General features: G+C 40.2%; 1 protein-coding gene across 12 annotated transcripts in view; it reads right to left on the minus strand.

Moving 5' to 3' along the window:
- The window catches only part of CDK14 (cyclin dependent kinase 14), a 742,587-nt gene that overhangs the window by 333,514 nt on the left and 384,564 nt on the right, over positions 1 to 24,509 (minus strand). For all 12 annotated transcript variants that reach the window (XR_011382804.1, XM_070058416.1, XM_070058421.1 and 9 more), the window contains 1 exon segment: positions 13,198 to 13,292. Coding sequence is in view for 11 of the 12 variants with exons in the window: in XM_070058416.1 (XP_069914517.1) it covers positions 13,198 to 13,292 (95 nt within the window). In the remaining variant the exon portion in view is untranslated.

Consider the following 24,509-nt stretch of genomic DNA (forward strand, 5'->3'; position numbering starts at 1 on the left):
TACAAACATACTCATATTGAAAGGATGGGAGATTGGGAGGGTGGCAGGAGAAAATGGGCCTGCTTTAAAATGAAAAAAATGAGAAAACAATAAATATTCACCTTGTAGGAAATCAGTGAATGATCCCAAAGATGAATAACCAGGAAATGACAATAAAAGGAAATTTTATTACTCAGAAGAAAATCAGAAAGAATCAGCTAAAAAGGGAGAAAGTTGAAGGAGAAAAGTGCTGCTTTTCATAACAAACCCAAAATGAACCGACTCTTTAATCTATATGCAATTATAACTTGCATAAAAACTACACCAACAAAAATGAATGATTTAAACCTAGACTGATTTAATGTCCCTTGACCAAAGAACAGAATACACATTAAACTAAAACACTCTGTGATGCTAAATAAACGTGTAAAATTAAAAAAATAACAGCATAGGTAAATAGAATAAAAGAAATTATTATTAGAATGATAGTCATTTATCAAATTGTTGATTGTGAAAATTATAGCCACCCTATTTTGTATGATGTATCATAACATATACTTCTAACTCAGAGCTCAATTTGCTAATGATTTTTTTCTCCAATAACTTAATGGCCTATTCAAACTTAATGTGAAGGTAATTGGAATTATTGATTGTTTTATCCTGATCTTAGTTACTTCTATCAGATGCCAACTTCTGTTCCTTAGCCAATGCTTTCCACTAATTTCTCCACGCTGAACATTACTGTCAGTCTATTACATTTAATGTATCACTTTCCTGCCTCTGCACACCCCCTGATACAGGTACAGGTTTTCAAGATCATTGTTTTCTTAAGAAATACAGCTATAATTCCTGTGAGAAAAAAATAAGACCAATATGAGAAAATACTAGTTTGTTTTTCAAGGAATTCTCTTTTGGCCATACTTGTCTTCCCCATGATTTCCATACCATTAAGTGTCTGTAGTTTAAGTTATAAAATTCTAAAATAAGGTGAAAAAATAATTAAACTTTTAAAAATTACAAAGGCATAGTACATTCTCATAAAAACAGTTTCACTCATGTGAGTTTAAATGCTGGATTGTTTTTTTAAAGATTTGTTTACTTATTTGAAAGGCAGAGTTACAGAGAGGCAGAGGCAAAGAGAGTAAGAGAAAGAGAGAGAGAGCGAGAGAGAGTGAGTCAGTCTTCCATCCGCTAGTTTACTCCCCAAATGGCCACAATGGCTAGAACTGTGCCGATCCAAAGCCAGGAGCCAGGAGCTTCTTTTGGGTCTCCCATAGGGGGTGCAGGGGCCCAAGCACTTGGGTCATTTTCTCTTGCTTTCCCAGGCCATATCAGAGGCTGGATTGAAACTGGAGCAGCAGGGACTTGAACTGGCGCCCATATGCGATGCCAGCACTGCAGGTGGTGGCTTTATCCACTACACCCCAGTGCCTGCCCCTAAATGCTGGATTATGATTAGGGATACTGAACACAGATGACAACACCATGGAATAAAACTAGAACACAGAGAGAATAGGTATGATGTAAACAATAAAAAAGAAAATCTCAAAACCCAACATGAAAGTGAGCGAACAATTGAAAATTACTAAAAGAAACCACGATTCCTCATTAGATGAGAAAAAGAAGCCATTAGGGGAAAAGGACAGAAAACAAGTTAATTGACTTTGTCCTAGCAATTAGAAAAAATGAGGAGTTCATAAGAGAGTGCTGACTGAAGTCTTGCTTGTTTCTCCCTTTTTACTTTAAATCTCTCTTTCTGGTTAGGAAGTCTTCTACCTCACGCTGCCCACATATTGTACACTCAGTCACGCACAGTGTTTATGTCTGTTCACATTCAGCGCTCCATTCTGAATGACACCCCCACTTCAGAATACACAGTCACAGCACAACACTCCCTAAGTAGTTTTCCGGATGTGAAACAAAATGTTGTAAAACCCTTCCATAAAGTCTCCATGAGTCAAATCCACTTTTTCTATTGTTTTCATTTAAATATAAACGTGTTCTAGCCCCACGACACAAGATGATCTGTGACAGCAACAGTAACTCTAGCGGCTTGCAGAAGCAGCGTGCAATCTCTGAAAGCGATGGCCATGTATTTGTAGTCCCAGAACCTATGGGTGGCTCCCTAGCACAGAGATGGCACTCCATGTTTGTCAGAGGGAAATGAATGAATGGAGGAGCAACAGAGTATGGTCACAATGAATTGCATATCAAATGGGAGAAGTTGATATAACAGCTGCAAAACCTTGGCAGTCCTTTGCTATGTAAATGGGGAGTTAGCTGGATTCAGGCTCTACTGGGGAGATGAATGATGACAGAGACACTGGGAGAGAGCATGAATAAGGTATCTGGCCTCTTAGCTTGGATTTCCTCATCTGCAAAATGGAATGACCTTACACCTACTTCATTGTTTCAGTTGAGACTAAACAAAATAACATATCTAAATTACGCATTTTAATGTCATTCATTTAGTGTGCATTAGGAACCCTCCAAGCAGTATTTCTGATGTCAATCCACTCATCCTCTACTTGTACACTCAGTAATACAGTGCTCATTACAGGCACTGAATTTGCTGCATAGGCACACACAGCATATATATACATTCTTTGCAGAATAAAGTTAAAACCAGCCACCACAAAAGTCCCACATCTGACCTTCTTATCCTGTCCTGTATATGATATATATCCTATATACAATACCTTTTTGTCTACTTTCCTGTACGCCTTTACTTTGCCTGAGGAAGTCTGGGCGGCTTTACTACCCTCTGATTGGCTTTCTTCTGTATATCCTCCAAGTGTCCCACACTGGCTGCTGTGCTTGCAGGCCAGATGTGGTAGCACACAGCACAGTGAAGGATCACTCCTTTGCTCTGGATTTACATTCACTTGTGGTATAGTCACATCTAAGTGTCACAAAAAATTACTAGTCTTTTTTTTTTTAACATGAGCTATTTGTATTTTAACTTTCTTCCATGCTGTTCTACTGTATTAGGTTGAGCTGCTCTCTAAATAAATAAATAAAATCACTGTTGTATGTATCCCCTCAGCAATTCACCTTGTAGGTTAGACTCAACATTCCATCACATTCTTTCTCGCCCTTGATTCCATCACCTCAAGCATTAATTATGGCTCGCAGCAATGACACACACACAAATAAGTCAAGCATGTCATCCCAATGTCTTCATCTGAGTCATTAATAAAAATATCAAGTGGAACAAGGTCAAGGACAGTGCCCTGAAGCATCCCACAGTAGACTTTTCTCCACACTGATGTCAATCCATTGATCAATAGGCTTTGGTTAAAGTTAATCAACCAGTGACAAATTGAAAAACATCTTATAGCAACTGGATTTTGTGTTTATTCTATTTTTAAGGGCAGGATTCTCTAAAGAGGGTCACTGTCAAAAATCCGCTGGAATCAGGGAAGAACACTAGTTCTTACATAAACAGAATGCAGATTATCAAAACTTAATGTTTAAAATTTGAATTTGAATTTCACTAATCTAAGGTAGGTTTATGTGTCTATAGATCAGTTATTTGTTCCCAATCACTTTTTAAAAACCAGCAGTCCTTTTGCCCAACCGAATTGGTGATTATCTCTCAAAGATTCTAAGCAATGGACCCTTGAAGATGCCACCTTTAATTCATTTCACATTTGAGATGCACCTTATACAGGACTAGAAGATAAACTCATTCTAGTGGACACTCAGGGGATGGTTTTGGGGTAGGAGGTATTGGCAAGAGCAGGGAATCAAGGAAAGCATGCTTTCCACTTGAACACATTCTCTGTGCTGACAAAATTCCCTAATTTATGAATCTTGATGGGAGACAAGACCCATTCATCATCACGAAAGCCAAAACACTAGACGTTCACTTTCTCAGGGTCCTGCACAGCCAAAATCTGGCATGTAACTTCACCTCGAACAACGAACACAACGAATCCTGGCTTGGCATTAGCAACCAACATTCCAAAGAAGCACAGGAACGTAGATGTCATCTTGACATTATCGGCAGAGCAGGAACACCCAGTCATGCAGGGCAGCCAGTCCAGCAAGGCAACAGTGTCTGGTGCCCACACTCCTGGTTGCAGCAGTGGCCTCAGCAGACAGTCCCATGGCTCAGGTCCTGCATGTCCAGTCCCACATTTTTTTCTGTGCATTTTAAACTCTTCCCAGAAGGTCTGTCAGCCCTATGATACCTGCTCAGATTTTCTGATTAAATCAGTCAAGGAGAATGTCTGTCATTTAAGTAGACAGCTCTACTACATTCATTCAAGCAGCCAGATTCGTTGATCATTTGAAAAAATTAGGGGGGGGTCTCTGACCATCCCATAGTCGGAGGCCTGCTCTAATTCTGATGGAGTCTGATTTGTTCTAGATCTCTTCCTTGGCAAAGCATTTGCTTCAGTAGAAAAAAATAAAGATTAAGAATAGAAGGAAAATACAGAATATCTGTAGAAAGATGAAAAAATTCTAATTTTAAAAAATACAAGTTAGATGCTTTCTCTTGCTGGCTTGCTTGCACTGGTGAAGTCAGTTGCTTTCACTGGTGAAGCTCATTTCACTAGTTAAAGGCAGAGAGGCAGCCCTTGCTCTTGTGAAACTTTGTCAAGGCCCGTCTCAAATCAATTTCATCTGAAACCATGAATAATTTCCTTCTTTACTGGTGTATCCTTTCTAGTATCCTTTGCCAGTCATTCCTTATCACTTTGACTCTTACTATTGGAGTTTCCCAATGTTCAGCCCATGGGACTCTTCTATTTCCTACATTCCTTTATTCATATGTGCTTTAGTTACTGACTGATACATAACCCCAAACTCAGTAGCTTAAAACAGCAATTCTGTTATTTTCACAATTCTGTGAGTTGGGTATTCAGAGAAAGTGTAGCGGGAACAACATATCTAGGTTCCTCCTGGAATCTGTGAGTGTTGAATGTGACATCTAGCACCTTAGCTAGGCCAGTTTGGCTAGGATCCTATATCTAGGACCTAACTTCACTTTGTCTGCTGGGCTCTCAGTTTTCATCCAAGTAGTCTAGGACTTCATATACACATGGTCTCCCCAGCAGGATTCCTAGAATTCTTACATGGCTAAGCAGGACCCTCAAGAACACAAAACCCTAAGTTGGTCAGGTCCCCTAATCATAAGATCCATATCTGGCACACTGTCCCCTCCACCATGTTGCCTAATTGATCGGAGCAAGTCTTAAGTCCAGCATAGACTGAAGGGAAGGTATGACAGGAGGGTGTGAGCATTAGGTATGGCTCATTTGAGACTCATCAAACAACAACCACACTTGGTGATCTTATACAATTCTCTCCTTTTTTTTTTTTTAAGATTTATTTTATTTATTTGAAAGGCAGAGTTACAGAAAAGCAGAGGCAGAGAGGAAGGTCTTCCATCCACTGGTTCACTCCCCAAATGGCCACAACAGCCGAAGCTGGGCTGATCTGAAGCCAGGAGCCTGGAGCTTCTTCCAGGTCTCCCATGCGGGTGCAGGGGCCCAAGCACTTGGGCCATGTTCTACTGCCTTGCGGGCCATAACAGAAGCTGGATTGGAAGTGGAGCAGCTGGAACTTGAACTGGCGCCCATATGAGATGACGGCACTGCAGGCGGTGGCTTCATCTACTATGCCACAGCACCAGCCCCTCCACTTCTCTTTTTAAAATAATATGTATAACCCAGACAATTTCCAAATCTCTTTCTTGAATCTTTTAAATTCCAGAATAATATCCAGCAGTCTGTGGCATTTTTACATGCATAGGTAACAGGCATCTCTGACTTCATACATTTTAAGCCTCTCCTGCAGTTTCTATACGTAGCTATACCACATAGTTGCTCAAGCCAATTGCCAGGGGACACCACTGACTCCTCTTGAGGTCTCATTCATATGTCAAATATTACCAGATCAATCTTGAAAATGCACCAGCATCCTACCATTTCTCACCACCTCCATGTGAGGTCAACTTATGCGTATGTCAAACTGAATCTGCGAACTGTTCAGAACATGCCCACCTTCGGTCTACTCTCAAGAAAGTATCCAGAGAAACCTGATTAAAACATAAGTCCATCAGTTCACTTCTCTGCTCACTACCTTTTAGTGACTCTCCACCTCACCTTGAGTTAAATGCAAAGAAGGAATGCAAAACGTCATATAGTCAAACAATCTGGACTTTAACTGGGTCTTTCCTCCTATTACCCTTGTTCATTCCATTCCAGCCACAGGAGCTCTGATGCATCATATACAAGTATTTTATCTGGAATGTTCTCCCAAATAAAATTGGGTGTCCTTCATTGACCTCCTACAGATTTAAAAAGAATTTTTTTACCTGCCACTTTATCAGCAAAGCTCTCTCTGATCACCTCCATTTCGAATTCATGTGCACATTCGTTTTGTCTCATAGGAAGGCTGAAAAATGTTTAATTGCTCTTGGATAGGCTTATCTGAACACTGGAATGCTGATGGAGAGATACTGTTTTCCAAGAACAGATGTTTTATAAAACCATGCAAATTAAAGTATTCTTCAAAGATTTGGAAATCAAAATGTACAAGGCAGAGAAACAAAGTAATTAGTTAAATTGTGTGGCTTGGTGAAAAGACAGAACCTAACTTTCAGCCTCCATGCCTAAATTCTGACATCACACATGCTGCAGAACATCATACACCTTGAAGACAGTCAACTCAGGCAGGCTACAGGGGAAAACAGCAGCAACAGAGATCTTCAGATACACAAGACTAGGGCCAAAGTCTCATCTTGATTCTTTTTAACTTGGCTGATTGACCTCAGTAAAACAGCCTTAGATTCTCTAGGCATTATTTTTTATCAATAAAATACTGGATAAAAATGCATGCTGTACCTACCTCAAAGGGCTAAATAGAGAAGCTAAAAGGATAACATTTTTAAAGAGCGCTTTGTAGAACAGAAAACACTATAAAAACACCTTCTGGGATTTATGAAAATCCATAAATCACTTTATATGCTTTTTGGTGACAGTTTTTTTTTTTCCCATGTGAAATATAAAGTATTTGTTTTATGTAATGTTACTATATTAGTTCGGACTACTTCACTAATTTACAGCATAGGAGAAGAAACAAGATTGCTTCTAATGATATCATGACTCACTATGAGATTCTTGCTTTTATTTATTTTTTTACTTTTACTGAGGTTTAACTGATATACAATTAATTGCACAGACTAAATGTATAGAATTTGATGAGTCTGGACATATACCCATGATATCATCAACATAATCAAGGGTATGAGGCATATCCATCACCTCCACAAGTTTCCCTTGCTATTACTACTTGGTAGCAGGGGCCACAAAATAAAATATACCTTTCTCCTAACTAACTGACTAACTAACTAACTAACATAGCCTCCTCCATTCCTAACTCTGAAATGTATGGTATTGCACTGTTTCACTTGAGACACTGCGTTGTACTCTAGACATTCAGAACTTACTCATCTTACATAATTAAAATCCTGTATCCACTCAACAACTCCACATTTCCCCCTGCTCCCCATCCTCTGGCAGCCAACTTTCTATTTTGCTTTTCTTCTGACGAACAACTATTAAATATGCAATGACAAATGATGTTCCACCTGCTGTTCTCTTCTGTGATTGAAAATAAAAGAGTATCTGAATTTATGGGCAATATATATTTACATAATCATGTTTACCATTATGTCCTTATTTCCACATATAGAATCTGTTCTAAATTTCTCAGTATGGTGTTAAATTGGAAAACATGGCACTTACTTGTCTTGAGCAAAAAAAAAAAAAAATTACAAAACTAAATTATTTAACTTTTGTTTTAAGTAGGAGAAAAATTTGGTAGCAATTCAACTAAATAGATTCTGGAGTTAATGATTCTCAGGTATTTCCTGCATTTGTCTTCCAAGTCTAGAACACAAACAGGAAAAAAAGAGAGCTGTAACTGTATTTCAGACATTCTGAGACCAGATTCCTCTTCAAGCTAACTGAGGCACCCCTTGGTTACGGATGTTTCCTTTACATCTGACAACTACTGCAAAAAGGCCCTGGCAATAGCCTGTTTTATGGGCGTCCACATGTTACATGAGTGAGACACAAGCAACCTGAAGAGCACACTTCCCAAAACTTTCCCAACCCTGCAGCCTCCTGGTCATTGTATCCACACAATCTGAAAGTTTGTTTTCCACAGCAGTTAAGTCGCTGCTTGAGATGCCCACATACCATACCAGAGAGCCAGATTTGAGGCCCAGTTCCTCAGGTTCTGACCCAGCTCCTGCCAACGCACAACCTGGCTGGCTGCAGGTGACTGCTCAAGCACCTGGGTCCCCGCCACCCATTTGTGAGGCCCAAACAGAGTTCTGTGCTCCAGTCTTCATGAAACTTGGCCAAACCCCGGCTGCTGCAGGCATTTGGGGAGTGAACCAGCAGATGAAAGATCTCACTCTACCTCTAACTGTGGCCCTCTCTTTTTGCCTTTCAAATAAAATAAAAATAATTTTAAGAAAGCATATAAAAATGTTTCAGAACATTTGAGAAACATTCCAGAAAGAGTCAAGAATACCTTATTAGCCAATGAATCACATTAATGCTGACCTTAAAGGTCATTTGATCAAGTATTTCTTCACATCATCAACTTCTCATCATTTATTTCATTGTTCTGGCCCTCAGAAGGCTTTTTTTTTTTTTTTTGAAACCTAAAATGTTACATTATTCATTGAAAACAAAAATGTGTTTGTACTGCATGCACACTATAATATATGGTACTCCTTCACTTGGTAAGACTCAGGTTACAGAGGTACCATATAAAGCCCTTGAAAACAATCCTGAAGTCAAAAGGAAAAATCCACTAGTGCCTATTCTATCTTAAATTATTTAACCTTTGGGGCAAGCACTGTAGCACACTGGGTTAAGAGCTGCCCCCTACGCTGCCTGCATCCAATATGAGCACAGGTCCAAATCCTTTTGAGTCCTGGTTGTTCTCCTTCTGATCCAGCTCCCTGCTATAGCAGGTGGGAAGGCAGCACAGGCCCCTGCCACCCATCCTAAAGACCAGGATGCAGTTTTAGGCTCCTGGCTTCAGTCTGGTTCCAGTCCTGCCATTACAGTCATAGGAGTCTGAACCAACAGATGGAAGATTCATTCTCTCTCTCTCACTCTCTCTCCCTCTCTCTCTCTCTCACACACACACACTTTCTGACTCTTCCTTTCAAATAAATAAAAAATCTTTAAAAATATTTACTTTTATTTCATATCTAAAATTTTAATGGGTAGGAGTAATGATTTTTCTTATACCATTTAAGTTAACATACCCCTCCCCTTAAAAAGAAAAGTACTACTAACTACATGAAACTACAAAATCAATGTTACTTCAAAAATAACTTTCAGGCTAACAATTTTGAAATATGGCAATATCTGTAAGTTTAAGACATTTTAGACTGAAGTGTTTGGAATTGATTTTATATCATCCTAGATAACAAAATTCTATGTATGTGTTTGTAGATCGCAGAGGAATATTTAGGACAATGTTATAACTTACACATTTGCTTCATGGAAACTTTGTAATTGAAATAAAGGTTTAAATGGTTAGGTTTTCCACCAGTAGAAAAACCTTGAAGTTTTAAGCAGTTTAACCACATTTAGGATTTAACTGGACTCAAGTGAGCATGGCAGAAACAAACAGGAAAGCTTCCCTTCACTCAACCAAAGTAAAACCACAAATGAAAACAGGAGAAATACTCCAATTAGGATTTGAAGGAGATCGGTCTGGGTTGATATTACTTATACCCTACAACTTGATCTCTTTAATCCTTAAGCATCTCTTGTGAAGTGGTGGCATTCACTCACCAACTGTGAGAATAATCATGCAGCCTCAACAGGAGTGTCCAGCATAAAACTCCATCAATTTTAGTGGTTCGCTTCTGATACTGTGGTCACACCTGTCTTAAATATTCTTTCATCTTTCTGCATCCCACACTCATAGCAAGCCTTCGGTGTCCTCACATTTCTTATGCTCTGTCCCCCTAAATCTGCTTTAATGCCCAAGGCATTTCCTGCTTCAAAATCACTATCAGCTTCCCACTGCCAGAAAACATGGAAGGAAAGCTGGAGTTATTTCTGCTGGATACTGTGACGAAAGCAACGGACTCAACGAACCCATTAGATATACAGGGACCTTAATTATTCATGAGATAACAGGATATTTACAAGGAATGAGCAATTAGAAGGCAGAACAGAAAATAAAATCTTCAGGCAACATCCAAGCCATTATGTTTGTACTAGGCAACAAAGGCAGGCTAACCCAGCTGAGGAGACCTCACCTTAATGGACAAGACTCTCATTTCTATGGCATGAAGCTCTTTGCTTCCCTAAACTGAGATTTCTTTCTTTTTTTATGACTTTATTTATTTACTTAAAAGGCAGTTACAGAGAGAGAGAGAGAGAGCGAGAGACAGAGAGAGACAGATCGTCCATCCACTGGTTCACTCCCCAAAATGACTGCAACAGGTTGAAGCCAGGAGCCAGGAGTTATATCTGGGTCTCCCATGTTGGGGCAGAGGCCCAAGTACTTGGGCCATCCTCTGTTGCTTTCCCAAGCGCATTAGCAGGGAGTGGATCAGAAGTGGAGCAGCTGGCCCATAAAGGATGCCGGGACTGCAGGCAGCAGGCAGCTTTACCTGCTACACCACAGCACCAGCCCCCAAATTCAGATTTCATGGATTCACTGAAACATCTTTTACTTGTAATCATCAAAAACAAAAACAAAATCAAACAAACCAGGTACCACAGCAAAACTACATCACAGAGAGCAAGAGGATAGGAGATAGAGAGGACAGAAAAAAAGGAGAAAGTAAAAACAAAGCTGAGTCTAGAGGAAAAGGTGTCAAGAAGAACTGAAGAAGAGATAGTGCAACCTGAAGTCATGAACCACAGGAGCTTGGCTCCTTCGCTAACAGGAAGTGGCTGGGAATGACATGTTACTTGTAGAGCCCTTCATATGTCCATGCTATCGTGTGCTTGATTTAAGAGGACCTGGGAGACAGAGGTAGGAGTGTGAAAATGAGGGTGGGTATGCTGGGAAGAATCACTATGATTCTAAAGTTGTACGTATGAAATGCAAGACGTTTGTATTCCTTAAATAAAAGGTTTCTGAGGGGAGGGGGTGAAAAGAGGACCTGGGAAATCTCCCCAGGAACTAGGATCAGGGAAATTTTCATTCACACAAAGAAAAATGACTGTATTTATAAATCAGTCTTAGCAAATATTGCAGAAAATGAATGTCTTTGCTTTGGTTTGGCAACTCCACAAAATATAAAATCATCAAATGACATTTGGCTCAATATGTATGCTTTTAGTCTGACAAATACATTTCATTTTCTGTTAAGGTTTGAAGGTGGGGCCAGCATTGTGGCAAAGTACGGTTATGGTTCCACTTGCGACACCAACATCCCCTATCATAGTGCTGGTTTCAGTTCTGACTGCTCTGCTTCTGATCCAACTTCCTGCTAATGTGCCTGGGAAGGCAGCAGATGATGACCCAAGAACTTGGGCCCCTGCCAACCATGTGGGAGACCAGGATGGAGTTCTTGGCTCCTGGCTTTAGCCTGGCTGTTGCATCAGTTTGGGGAGTGAAACAGTGGATGGAAGAACTCTCTTTCTTTCTCTCTCTCTCTTTCACGCTGTTTCTCTGCCTTTTAAATAAATAATTTTTTTTAAAGATTGGGAGGACATATTTTCACATTATTTTTGCTAGTTTCTTTACCTAGCATTACTGATTATGGTGCCAAAACTATTTTCTTACCTTTCAGTTTAATTATTCAATTGAAGAAGGCAATAAGCATATTTTTGAACTCTCAGTTTTATAAAACCTTAACAAAGTTAGTCAAGTATAGTTAGAAAAATCTAGATTTGGTTGAAATATGTAAACTAAACATACTGGAAAGTATGAATCCAAAAATTCCAGCCCCCAATCAGCTGAATATATTTTATTGACTCCAAAATCATGGATTAAACAAAAGAAATTATATTTGCATTGATGTGTGAATCTGTATCCATTCTTGGTAGCGTGTAATATACGCAACTGCTCAGCTCTAGCTGTCCTTGCAACCACATTACCATATTATTCAAATGTATCTATCATTTATATGTAAATAGACAAGATGAATGGCTTCTTCATGAGACAACAATTTTCAAATGACAAACAGACACAAGCAGGCATTAGCAAGACAAAATTGCTGCAAATATTCATTCCTTTATATTTTTTGAGAAAAAATACAAGCTATTTCACATTTTTTAAAAAAGTAGTATGGTAATTACAAAATGCGATCTTAATACATTCACAATACCAACAGCCACTCTTTTCAATAAAAGTCTACAGCAACGTCATTTGTGTCTTATAAATTACATGTTCTCAGATCCATCTGTGAAAATTGCTATGTTAATTATCATGGTTACATTTCATGATTCCACCGTTAAATGCTGCGGTCGTGCTACACAAATACCATATGTTTTTCTAAGGGAAATGGAGAAAGATTAATTATGAGTTCAAGTCTAAGTCTTCTAGCAGCAATACTCTCAACACAATAAGATCATTACATGTGTGCCATGCAAATTGGAAGTTTTAATTAATAGCTGAAATGCCAACTCAGGGAAAGAACCTTGAAGTCTAAATTGTAAGTATGAGACTTTCCTCTACTACACACACACACACACACACACACACACACAATATCCAAATAAGGAGGCCTTTTTATTGTTTGTTTTTTTTTTGAGTGACAGAGAGACACAGCTTCCAATACCTGGTTTATTCCCCAAGTGCTCACAATGCCCAAGCCTAGTGCTAGTGTGGGCCAAAGCCAGCAAAGCCAGGATCCAGGAACTCAATCCAGGTTTCCCATGTGAATGGCACAAACCCAAGTAGCTGAGCCATCACTGCTATCTTCCAGGGTATGCATTATTAGGAAGTTGGCTGGAGTCAGACATCAGGTAACAAATCCATTATAAACAGATAATATATTTGATAAAAATCCAACTTAACAATTTCTGGATTTTTCAAAGATGCAAAGTACTCAAATATCTCTTAATAGGGTCACTGTGCAAAATTACAAGTCTCACATACTCAGATGAATACTCAATTCAATACAGCTATCTAGAAATAAAACTTTAGAAGAAACAACACTAAGAATTGCATTCCTATTTTATAAGTGTGAATTCTTACTTGACTTACCACATATTCAAACACAAGTGTCAGTGTCTCCTTGGTATGGATGATGTCATGAAGCAGCACTATGTTAGCATGTTTTAGTCCTTTTAACAGAGAAGCTGGAAAAAAAGTGGACAGAGAGACAATTTATCATAGGCATCAGTGAACTAATACGTTCATTATTATTTTGGCATATTGACAGATGAAAGAGAACTCATTTCTCAAGTCCAGAGCCAATAACTATTCAGAATGAGGGGTAGAAGAGCACAGTTTCCATTTAGAAGATCCCCCTCCCAATTATTTCATCGGTCATTTGTTATTAATCTCTACCTAGGTTCCACTATGTTCACAAAACAGATCTGGCATGATTTCAATTCTTCTTAAACTGCTCAGGTTTATTACTGAACATATGGTGGCTGGTGCTGTGGCATGGTAGGCTGAGTCTCTGCCTGTGGTGCTTGCAACCCATACAGGTGCCGGTTCGAGTCCCAGCTGCTCTACTTCTGAACCAGCTTTCTGCTTATGTCCTGAGAAAGCAGTGGAAGATGGCCCAAGTGCTTGGGCCCCTGCACCGGCAAGACCCGGAAGAAGCTGCTGGCTCCTGGCTATGGATTGGCCCAGCTCGGGCCTTTACAGCCATTTGGGGAGTGAACCAGCGGATGAAAGACCCTTCTCTCTGTTTTTCCCTCTCTCTGTTACTCTCTCTCAAATAAATAAATAAAATATTTTTTAAAATTACACAATATATTGTTTAATCTTGGTATAACAGGGTCTGGGCTATGTATTCTGCTGATATTGTATGGAGAGCTCAACAAATGTGAACTGCTGTTTAATGATGTTAACTGAGTTCTTCTATCCTTGCTGATTTTCTGAGTAGTGGTTTCTACTACTGAGAGGGGATTTTGATATTCCCAAATGTAACTGTGGATTTGTCCATTTCCAATTTGAGTTGATGGCAGTTTTTTACTTCTGGAATACACTTAGTATTTATATATGGTGGATTTTGTTTGTTTGTTTGTTTTTGTAAATTGACTCTTTGATCAATGTAAAAAGGCTCTCTTTCTCTCTGGTAATCTCTTTGCTACTTCTTTGCACCTATGTGGGAGACCCAGAAGAAGCTACTGGCTTCAGCCTGGCCCAGCCCTGGTTACTGAACCCACTTGGGGAGTGAACCAGCAGATGGAAGGCCTCTCTCCCTGTCTCTACCTCTCTCTGTAACTCTGCCTTTCAAATAAATAAAACAAGTCTTTTTTTAAGAAAATCCACATATCCCAGTTCATCCATCCATCCTTCCCCTTTGTTGTGAGAGACAAAGGGACAGTGTGAGGCATGTTTTGGAAACAGGTTGTGTAACATTGTTCTTAATCTTGTCCCATTTCATTTTTCAAGTTATCCCCTCAGGTTGTCAAACTCAGTGGTGATGCACTCTTACAGGCAACGAGTCCAGAAAGGCACTGACGCTTCCATTTCACCGAGAATTCCTTACCCTGAGGACCCTTGCTCCGGTGCCCTACCACTGCCTGTCTTCTCTCGCCACGTACACCTAAAATGTTTCTCATTGCTCAAAGTAGCACCTGCACACCCGTTATTCCCACATGGTTTTTCTTTCCCTACCATTTCAGGGAAGTAAAATTTCTGCCATCATTCATCTTAGGAGAAAATACTTTTTTTTACCCTAACAGGGATAAACAGCACAGAGAAAGTCATGTCATATTTTTTAAAGATTTATTTATTTATTTGAAAGGCAGAGGCACAGAGAGGCAGAGGCAGAGACAGAGAGAGAGGTCTTCCATCTGCTGGGTCACTCCCCAAATGGCTGCAGTGGCCAGAGCTGCACTGATCCAAATCCAGGAGCCAGGAGCTTCTTCTGGGTCTCCCATACAGGTTCAGGGGCCCAAGCACTCGGGCCAACTTCTACTGCTTTCCCAGGCCGTAGTAGACAGCTGGATCTGAAGAGAAGCAGCCGGGACTCGAACTGGCACCCATATGGGACTTACCCGATCCACCACAGCACCAGCCCCCTTTTCTTTTAAGATTAACATGCTGAATTTGAGGCTGGCACTGTGGCTCAATAGGCTAATCCTCCGCCTTGCGGCACCGGCACACCAGGTTCTAGTCCCGGTTGGGGTGCTGGATTCTGTCCCGGTTGCCCCTCTTCCAGGCCAGCTCTCTGCTATGGCCCGGGAGTGCAGTGGAGGATGGCCCAAATGCTTGGGCCCTGCACCCACATGGGAGACCAGGAGAGGCACCTGGCTCCTGGCTTCGGATCAGCGCGGTGCGCCGGCCGCAGTACGCCAACCGCGGAGGCGTGAGGCGTGGAGGGTGAACCAATGGCAAAGGAAGACCTTTCTCTCTGTCTCTTTCTCTCACTGTCCACTCTGCCTGTCAAAAATTAAAAAAAAAATTAATTAATTAAAAAAAACATGCTGAATTTGTACATGGATGATGTAAGAGCCATTAATTTCAAGCTGAGGGAAGGAAAATGGCATTAAAGTGTGGAGAGCAGTCTTCAGTATATACCAACATAGATGTGGCCACGTTTGCACCTGTACCAGCTACTGTACTTCCTGTTCCAATCCACGCAGATAAATCTCCTTGGCTGCCAAGTCTGTCCACTGACTGGCGCTTACTAGTTCTAGACCTGCTATGTCTCTCTCTTCCAGGCAAACTGTTAAAATACACCCTACATAGTCCTAATGTTATCATAAATAAGCCACATGTTATTTGCTCATCATTTACATACAAAACAAATCCTGCAACATTAGCATTGGTAATTGCAGCACACTTGGTTTCCTCAGAAATTTTAGGTAAACATATAGCATAATTTTAAATGCACTCCACCAGTGATGGTTGAAAAGGTGCAATTGTATAGGATGTAAAAAATCTTATAGTTAGGGTTGAGGATAAAATTTATAACAAATGTTTTAGGGCTGTGATGTCAAAACAAAATGGAAGTGAAAAAACACTCTTGTTCATAAAATTAATTGCCCACCTCCTCCCACTACCACATATACACAAAGTCTCAGCAGGGAACCATCTCAAGGGTTGGTACCAGCATCCTAATATGTACTCAACACCAATGTTCACACCATAGCCTACCACTTTGGAGAATACACATCTTAAGTTTCCAACATGAAGGCAATAAATCTTGTTCCAAATGCTAATCCCATCATGACTAAGATACATTTTGGATCAGATTAGAAAATCAGAGTAGGTTTATTTTATCATGGTCCCAGTGCAGGGTTAAAAAAATGTTGTTAAAGAAAAATAAACCTCTTTAATATTTGAGATGCTTTTCCAGTTCATTATTTTGATATCCAACTAAGAAAGATTGTTCACAAATACAAACAACACATCCTCGCATACTTCCACTTTAGCCTCTGGAAAGAAATAGTACATTCATGTTTTCCTTTCATCTTTTTTTTTTTTTTTTTTTTGATGCATTCTTGTTCAGTGGGGAGAAAAGGAGGGACTTCTTGACTTTCTTAGAAGACAAGAACTGCTACCCATAAAACCCAAGGAGCCAACCATACCTCAAGCTACAAACACAACAGACATCAACATTTTCTTCCAACCTATAGAAACATAACTCTAAGGCTACTGAAAATCACTTTTTTACTAAAAACAATAAAACCACGTTCAACTAAGAAGTTCTCTCACTTGCCAGTGGATCCTGAAGATTTCCAAAGCTAAAATATTCTGAGTGGGAAAACCTTAAAGAGGAATTTAAAAAGAAAAAGGAAAGGGTTGCTCATATCACTGTGTCTGTGATGAGACAGTCTAGACAGAAAAAAGTAGGTGTGTACCTGAGGACGGACAAGCAGCTCCAAGGCAGCGCATTTGCACTTCCACACAGCACACTGCCTAACAGGCCTGTGGACTGAGAGTGTGACAGGGGACTCTCGAAAATAAGGGAGACAAAAAAGCTAAAAAATATAGATAAAGAAATGCCTTCCTTTATTAGGGGTTCAGTCTTTGTAGATGTAAATCCAATCGCACCTTCTGTCTGGCGTAATAAGGACTCTCTTTCCTATGAAAGCCTCAGTGTCTCCTATTTCTGTTCAAGTCCCTGTTACAAGACAGCAATCACAGAACCTGGCATTCTGCTTCACTCTGGACCTTCCCCAGTATCTAATGCAATAAATACATGCACACCACACAGAATGCTCAATTGACAAATCAAGCAAATGAGAATCAGGTTACAAAAATGCGATTGCATCTTTGACCTCATATGTATTTTTTTTTTTTGTACTTTATACACAAAGAGTCATCTGTGGGTTATGGCAGAAACAGTCACAGCTAACCCACATTACAAGGTTAAAATAAGTGTGGTGTCATCTAAACTGAAGTTAACTAAAATCACATTTGGGATTTAGACACATGTTTTTCTGTTCACAGATGTCATCCAAACGTATGGAGTTTTGGTCAAGAATACTTTATAAATACCATATGCATTGTTTCCTATCCATGAAAAGTCTGCTTTTTATACTTGCTTCTTAATTGCGTTTTCTATTTGAGAATGGGCAAAATTCAATTACCATGCATATTCCTCCTGGTCTAACACCCACTAATTCTCTTAACTTCACAGAACTTGAAATGTGGTACTGGGAATTCCAGCCTCACATTCCCACTTACCACAGATACCAGTTTACCCATCACTTGAATAGTGGCCCACAGCAGTTAGCAGGGGGCTACTCCCACACTGCAGTGTCACCTGACCTCACTGACTGCTTACTAAATCACTCTAAAACATATGCCTTCAATGGTACAGCTTAATCACATGAACTGCCAATATTTGACATTGCTGACCTATTACCACAGCAACTTTGCAGGGTTCAACCTAATAGAGTTTGTAACTCAAAATAATTTTAACTTTTTCAGAAATGCATTGTTACTTTTACTACTATTAATGCCCAAACCATTTAATTTGCTACACCAACTAATAAGCAACCACAGTACCATTACAACAAGGAATCATCCTAACTGCAGTGAAATTCTTCACGTCTGATCCCTCCTCCCTTCAGGTACTGGTGGAAATACAGTAGCAGGGTCCTTTTCCCCATGCTAGTCTACGGCAGGCCTGTGCCAACCTATAATTTGCTCTCATATCACACATCAATCTCAAATGTTGAAACTGTTTCTTGTCTAAATAGTTACTTTCTTGTGTTAATTTACTCAGTGCAGAATATTATCAGCTTCTGTGTCTGCAGTTACTGCTGGTTCAACCTGTAAAGGACCTAGCCAAGCTTCCCCATGCTGCAGTTCCCCTTGCTCCTGTGTGACCCTGGACAAGCCTGCGCACATATGGGCACTGCCTCCATGCTAGGCAGGGGTTCTTCTCAAAGGGGACACTGCCAAGCCACTGCCCCAGAAACGAAGGCTGTCTCGCAGCAGGGCTGCAAATGCTGTTGACTGTGCTCCAGGTACTGTCTTCAGACAGAAAAGAGACAAGTTTAGGAACTGAGGGTTTCTGTAAGACTTGATAACAGCAGAGTTGCTTCCTCTCTGGCTATAAAAACTATGATTAAAAGCAGTTAGCATAGTTTACTTTATTTCAAATATTTTACTTTATTAATATAAGTTACATGAATAGTCAGCAAGAACACTACAAAGCATGCAATCAAAAAGATGTGGTTTGGCACCAAGCCCCTGTGTTGCCTGGTTAAGAAGAGCAAACACGTCACATTAACTTGTGCTGTTGACTAGGCTAAGTCAGCCTTTCTTTACAGGAAAGTATGTGGATAATGATTACCCTATTCTTTCATGCAAATAAAGGTAAGTTCAAAGTCTAAAAAGGACTATCTGTGCCAAGGCTGCAAGTCCCAGTACTTCAAGGCATGCACATGAGACACTCAACTCTGTAAGGCACCAGACTGAAGCACTGTCAGACTCTTCCATCAAACAATGCTATTTTGCAATATATAGGCTCCACCCACCTCGTCAGGAATGAGGCTGTGCACTTTGAGACGGTTGCAGCCAGACACCAAGCACGCAGTATGTCTCAAAGCATGGTCCTCTAGCCATGTACAGCAAATTCAACTGCTGCACCTGATATCAACGCAGATTCACTGGGTCCTAACCCAAACCTTCCAAATCTGAGTTTATAGGGATGGGTCCCAGATACACACAAACACCAAAGCATGCACACATACACACGCATAACCATTGAGCTAGAGTCCATGGAAAGGTATAGCCTTGAGCTAGAAGACACAAAAGATCTTTATTCTACAAATTTGATGGTGGTTTTTTTATTTGTATAGCTTTTTTTCTTGTTCAGTACAAAACCCCTCAAAGTATCAGCATATCAAGTTTTCCATTGTGAATAAAATGTTGATAAGATCATGGTTACATGCCCTTTTCAATCCCATCACAATTTTTAAAATCTGAGAGGCAGTAAGACTTGTTATAAAATGCTTCAGAACTAGGGCTTTGGTAACCAGATACAATCAATGGGTATGAAGATGCTGTAAGGAGATTATGAGATCAGAGAAGTAGGGATCATGAAAAATGGGGACGAATTTTAGTTGGAGCTGGGCTGGAATTTTGAACATGGCACTAACTTCGATTAATCAAATGATAAAGTTAAAGCTAAAAGAATTATAATCTCAGCCCAGTTCAGGGCAAAGTGCACAACCCCACAGCCTGTGTTTCTCTTTGGGCTGTTAGCACCACCTCCTACATCTGACACAAACTACACTGATGTGTGGCAGAGGCCTTAACTCTGCTATGCTGCCTTAAACCAGCCATGGTCCTGGCATGGACGACTTCCCGGCAGCTCTGCTACCTACAAGGAAGTGCACTGATACCCTGCACCTGCTTTTGCTTCCCTGCCACCCTCTGCCCTACACCCCCTCGCCCTGTCCTCCCTCTCAGCATCCAGCAATGCGCAACCGCTGTAACACAATGTCAGGTCTGCTCGGACACTACAAGTGCTCAGGACGTTTCATCTAAAAAAATCATTATGGAGTCAGCCAGGCCTCTTCCAACTGTACAATGGCAGAGGCTGGCAAATCCCAGCCCCCGAGTAGTCTCATTTCTCTCCAATCAAGGCAGCATTTGAAGGAGACTACTCTATATCTGGAAACACATAAAGCAAGACAGGAAAGCAAACATACCATTATCAAGGGCAGAGTGACTTATCTCAAGTGTTCAGTATTCAGAAGCCTGGGATGATAAAAACAAAATTGTTTATGCAAAGCTACCCACAGCAAACTGTGATTTAATGACTTTGGGGAGATCCTCCCAACTTTCTCTGGCGAGAAGGACTTCCCAAATATCTTTAACATTACAGAAGTCAGTTCAGTACAAAAAATAATAACTTCAAGAAATTGTATGAGTTTCCTGTCCTCCCCTATAAACTCATTGTGTAACTGTCAGCAAGTGACAACACTTTAGGAATGTCGATTTCATGCAGCATATTCCACAATCATTTCAGTTAAAGCATTCAGAAGTATGATCTTCCATAACCACATAAGCAAAGTAAAAGTAAATTATACATAATATAATTTATGCTATACTAAGGTAAGTCCAGATTGTCGTGGTATCATGGTAGTTAAAAAAAAAAAGAGAGAGAGAGAGAGAGAGAAAGAGAGAGAGAGAGAGAGAGATTCCAGAAAAGAACAAAGGGGAAAAGAAAAGGAGGTTGCTCAGGTATGGTCACAAATTTTCTAGAAATTCTGTATTTCTGTCTCTACCACTGCCAACTGAAGGATTCAGAGGGGATAAGTAATATGAGCATACAGTCCTCTAGATCAGAATCTCTCTGACTCTTGATATTTTGAGCCTCAACACTGTGACATTAGAGGGAGTTTCTTAGTGTCTCTGTAAGGGTCACTGGTCACTGGTCTTGGCAATAGCTCCTAGTTTATAGTCTGCCATTCTATAAAAGGCAGGCAGATACTGAGATTACAGCAAACAGCCATGCTTTATCACTACTATCACCTTCTCAAATGTATCTGACCTCTTACTGACTTGCATTTCTCTTCCTAATAAAATTTTCTTATTTCATGTACCTTACATACTCGCCCACACAAACACACATATACACACACATATTTAGAACCTTACTGCATTAAATACATCTATACATCCACTGATATAAAGGGTGATAAATTCACCAAGGATACTGAAATAATCTTCATAGAACTGTAAAGCTGACCATTATCTCCAAGAACATTTAATCCGACTCCCTTCTATGACAACTGAGGCCACTAAAATATAGACATTTGGCCACAGGTCACAAACGCTGGCCTGATTCCTGTTATCAGTGCTATTCTGCCTCTGTAATCCAGGTAAACATTTGCTGCTTCTCCCTTTGTCTTAGTTTTACCCTCATTTCTAGTTTATTGATGTGGTCATGGTTTTCCATTATCTCCCTATCTTTCCAGGTGCTGAGGGCAGAGAAGCCTGAAGCTAAGTAGCCTAGAAGGACATCAGATATCTCTTGATTGTTGTGAAAACTATTCACTAGCAGCATCACCACCTGCACTTAAGAGGTTTAAAAAGAGTAATAAGTAAAGAAGGGAGTTGAAGGGGAAATTGCTGTTGCAATCTGCTTTTTAAAATTGCCTTTATCTGATCAACTCCATCTCTTCTCAAAAACCTTTCATCAGCTGCTTACAGGGCTTACAAGGACCTGCACAATGGGCACTGGATGGAGCTCTCTCTCCCACAGGCATCCCCCTGCCTCTGTCTGAACCTGTGCTATGTGGTGCTGCTCTGGGGTCTCCAGCTCACTAAGGCCCTCAGCCTTCACAAGTAGTCCTTTCTTTTCCCTCTCCCCTCACCCCCAAGCCTCACCAATTCCCACCATCTCTTCTCTTGGAAGCCTTGCGGGACCCCCAACACTTAAGGTGCAGTTGCTACCAATCCCTCTGCATAGTACTATAATTACCTGATGACCTAGTTCTACCTGTCTGCATCCTCCTCTCCTTATTTGCACTTAACTCCTGCTGTGCCCACAGCATTCAGTTCAGTGCTGAGTTTATAGAAGATGCCTATTAAGTGCTAGCTGAATAATGCATGCTTGAGTGAGAAAAATCAAATCCTTAAATGATCTTCCATAAAGCGCTGCAGGCAGCACGGTCCTAGTACTGTATTCTGCTGCAGATTGGTTACCTTACAACCACGCTCTTAGGCCAGCCTGGTTATGTTGATCAAGATACATCCACTATCATTCTTATGTTAACTGACGAACACACTGAGGCTGCATATTTCAATAGATTTCAAAAAGAAGCAAAGAAACACCCTTTACAATGTCATTAGAAGTCCTCCTTTTCTAAGTGAGTAAAATGCTGTATAAATGCTGTAAGTAAAACAGGCGTTTTATTTCCACTCATATTTCAGATTATGGAAAGACGGTAAAAGATTTGCTTTGGAAGTATAATGTATTTCCAGAAGCTCCTGTCAGGAACTAAAACTGCATGCTAACATTCTTCACAGCATGAGGTAAGATTACAAACAATAAGGTAGTATCAGTGAGTAAAGGAAGAGGCTCTCACCACAGGTGGATTTGCAGGGGACCCAAATCCAACCCACAGTACAATGTTTAAAATTTTGATTAAGGATTTAGAGATTAGGTGATTGCATGTAAGATGCAGAACCCAAGCTTTTCTAGCAAGATCAGAATCCTTGGCATCCTGGGCTCCATGGTTAAAGCTGCAGAAATATAACTGCCCCTGTACAAGCATCACTGCCCTCATCCTGCCAGGTAGCACAGGGTCTAGTACTTGTTATTTACTGGACTAAGTTTGTGATCCATGAATTAGCACCTGAGCAACAGGTATAAAAACCCAACATCACTTTGAATGTAGAATATAAAGTAACAATTTTGAGGAAACTGGAAGGCAAGTCAAGGAGGGTTTTATGAGTCCCATAAATCAAAGAGCAGAATAAGAAATGGGGCCAGAAGGAAAATAAGGGAGAAGCTAGTATAGGACGGTCATAATTCCTACGAAAGAGAAATAGTCAGAAATATAAGTAAAATTAAGTTGAATTGTTTATCTCAAAGATCCAGTGAAACTTACCAGATGAAACGGACATTTACTCCAACTGATAAACTCTTTCAGGTAAGAATACTGGGGTCTAGGACAGTGTCAACAATCATACCTTTTGGAATGTCTCTTCTTCTCTCTAGTCCTATGCTGCTCAAATTCCTTTTTATTAAGAGTCTGAGGTTTACTCATAATAAAATGGACAAATTCAAAGTAGGAACAAAGAGCTAACAGCCATGGTGGACTAAGAGCCAGGCTTCTGATTCCCAAGCCACCCCCACCAACACAAGGGACAGAAACTAAACAGGGAACTAGGCAATCATCCAAGAGGAAACCTAGTATGTGGACTTCAGAATAAATTAATGTGTTTAACACCTAATATTGATAAAGATGAGAGGAAATAAATCTACAATATTTGAGGTCAGAGGGTAACTGGGTTCAGGGGGAGGTGGGTGGGGAGCCAAGATTGGTAATCATCTACCAAAAATTAAAATCTTTCTCAAAGCCCTTGAACCACCATGTCTCCTGTGAATTTATCTTTATAGACATAGGGGCAGAAATAAGCAAAGACACATTATAGAGTATTCACTTCATTGTTATCATAAAAAGGGAAATTTATAAATAACCTAAACTGTCATTCACTGTGTTCTGGTTAAATGAAATATGGCACATCCACATCCACATAACAGAAAAATTGGGTAGACATTAAAAATATGCAGTAGTTCTACTGCAAGTAATTATATCAAAACATGTCTAAGATACACTGGGGAAGGGAGAAAAGGCATCTAGTCGAAAACTGTATGTATTTAAATAGAAAGTAGATGGGGCAGACCTACTCTAGAAGCTGTGAACAGAGGCTACCTGTGCAGGCTGATACCGAGCTCAGAGAATAAAGTACAGATCGGCTGCTGGTTTATCTTTTATCTTATATTTATTATTCAGCTTACATGATTTTGCCTGGATAATCTATTATCTTATTTTGAAAATTTAGCTAAAATATATTAATAAAATGTTTTTAAATTTTGTTTTCTACTTTCTTCTTAAACAGGTATCTTTTTTTTTTTTTTTTTTTTTGACAGGCAGAGTTAGACAGTGAGAGAGAGAGAGACAGAGAAAGGTCTTCTTTCCGTTGGTTCAACCCCCAAATGGCGGCTACGGCTGGTACGCTGCACCAATCTGAAGCCAGGAGCCAGGTGCCTCCCCTTGATCTCCCATATGGGTGCAGGGCCCAGACACCTGGGCCATCCTCCACTGCCTCTCCGGGCCACAGCAGAGAGCTGGACTGGAAGAGGAGCAACCGGGACAGAATCCGGCACCCCGACCGGGACTAGAATCCAGGGTACT

The sequence above is a fragment of the Oryctolagus cuniculus genome, chromosome 16 (assembly GCF_964237555.1).
Source record: "Oryctolagus cuniculus chromosome 16, mOryCun1.1, whole genome shotgun sequence".
NCBI classification, from domain to species: domain Eukaryota; kingdom Metazoa; phylum Chordata; class Mammalia; order Lagomorpha; family Leporidae; genus Oryctolagus; species Oryctolagus cuniculus.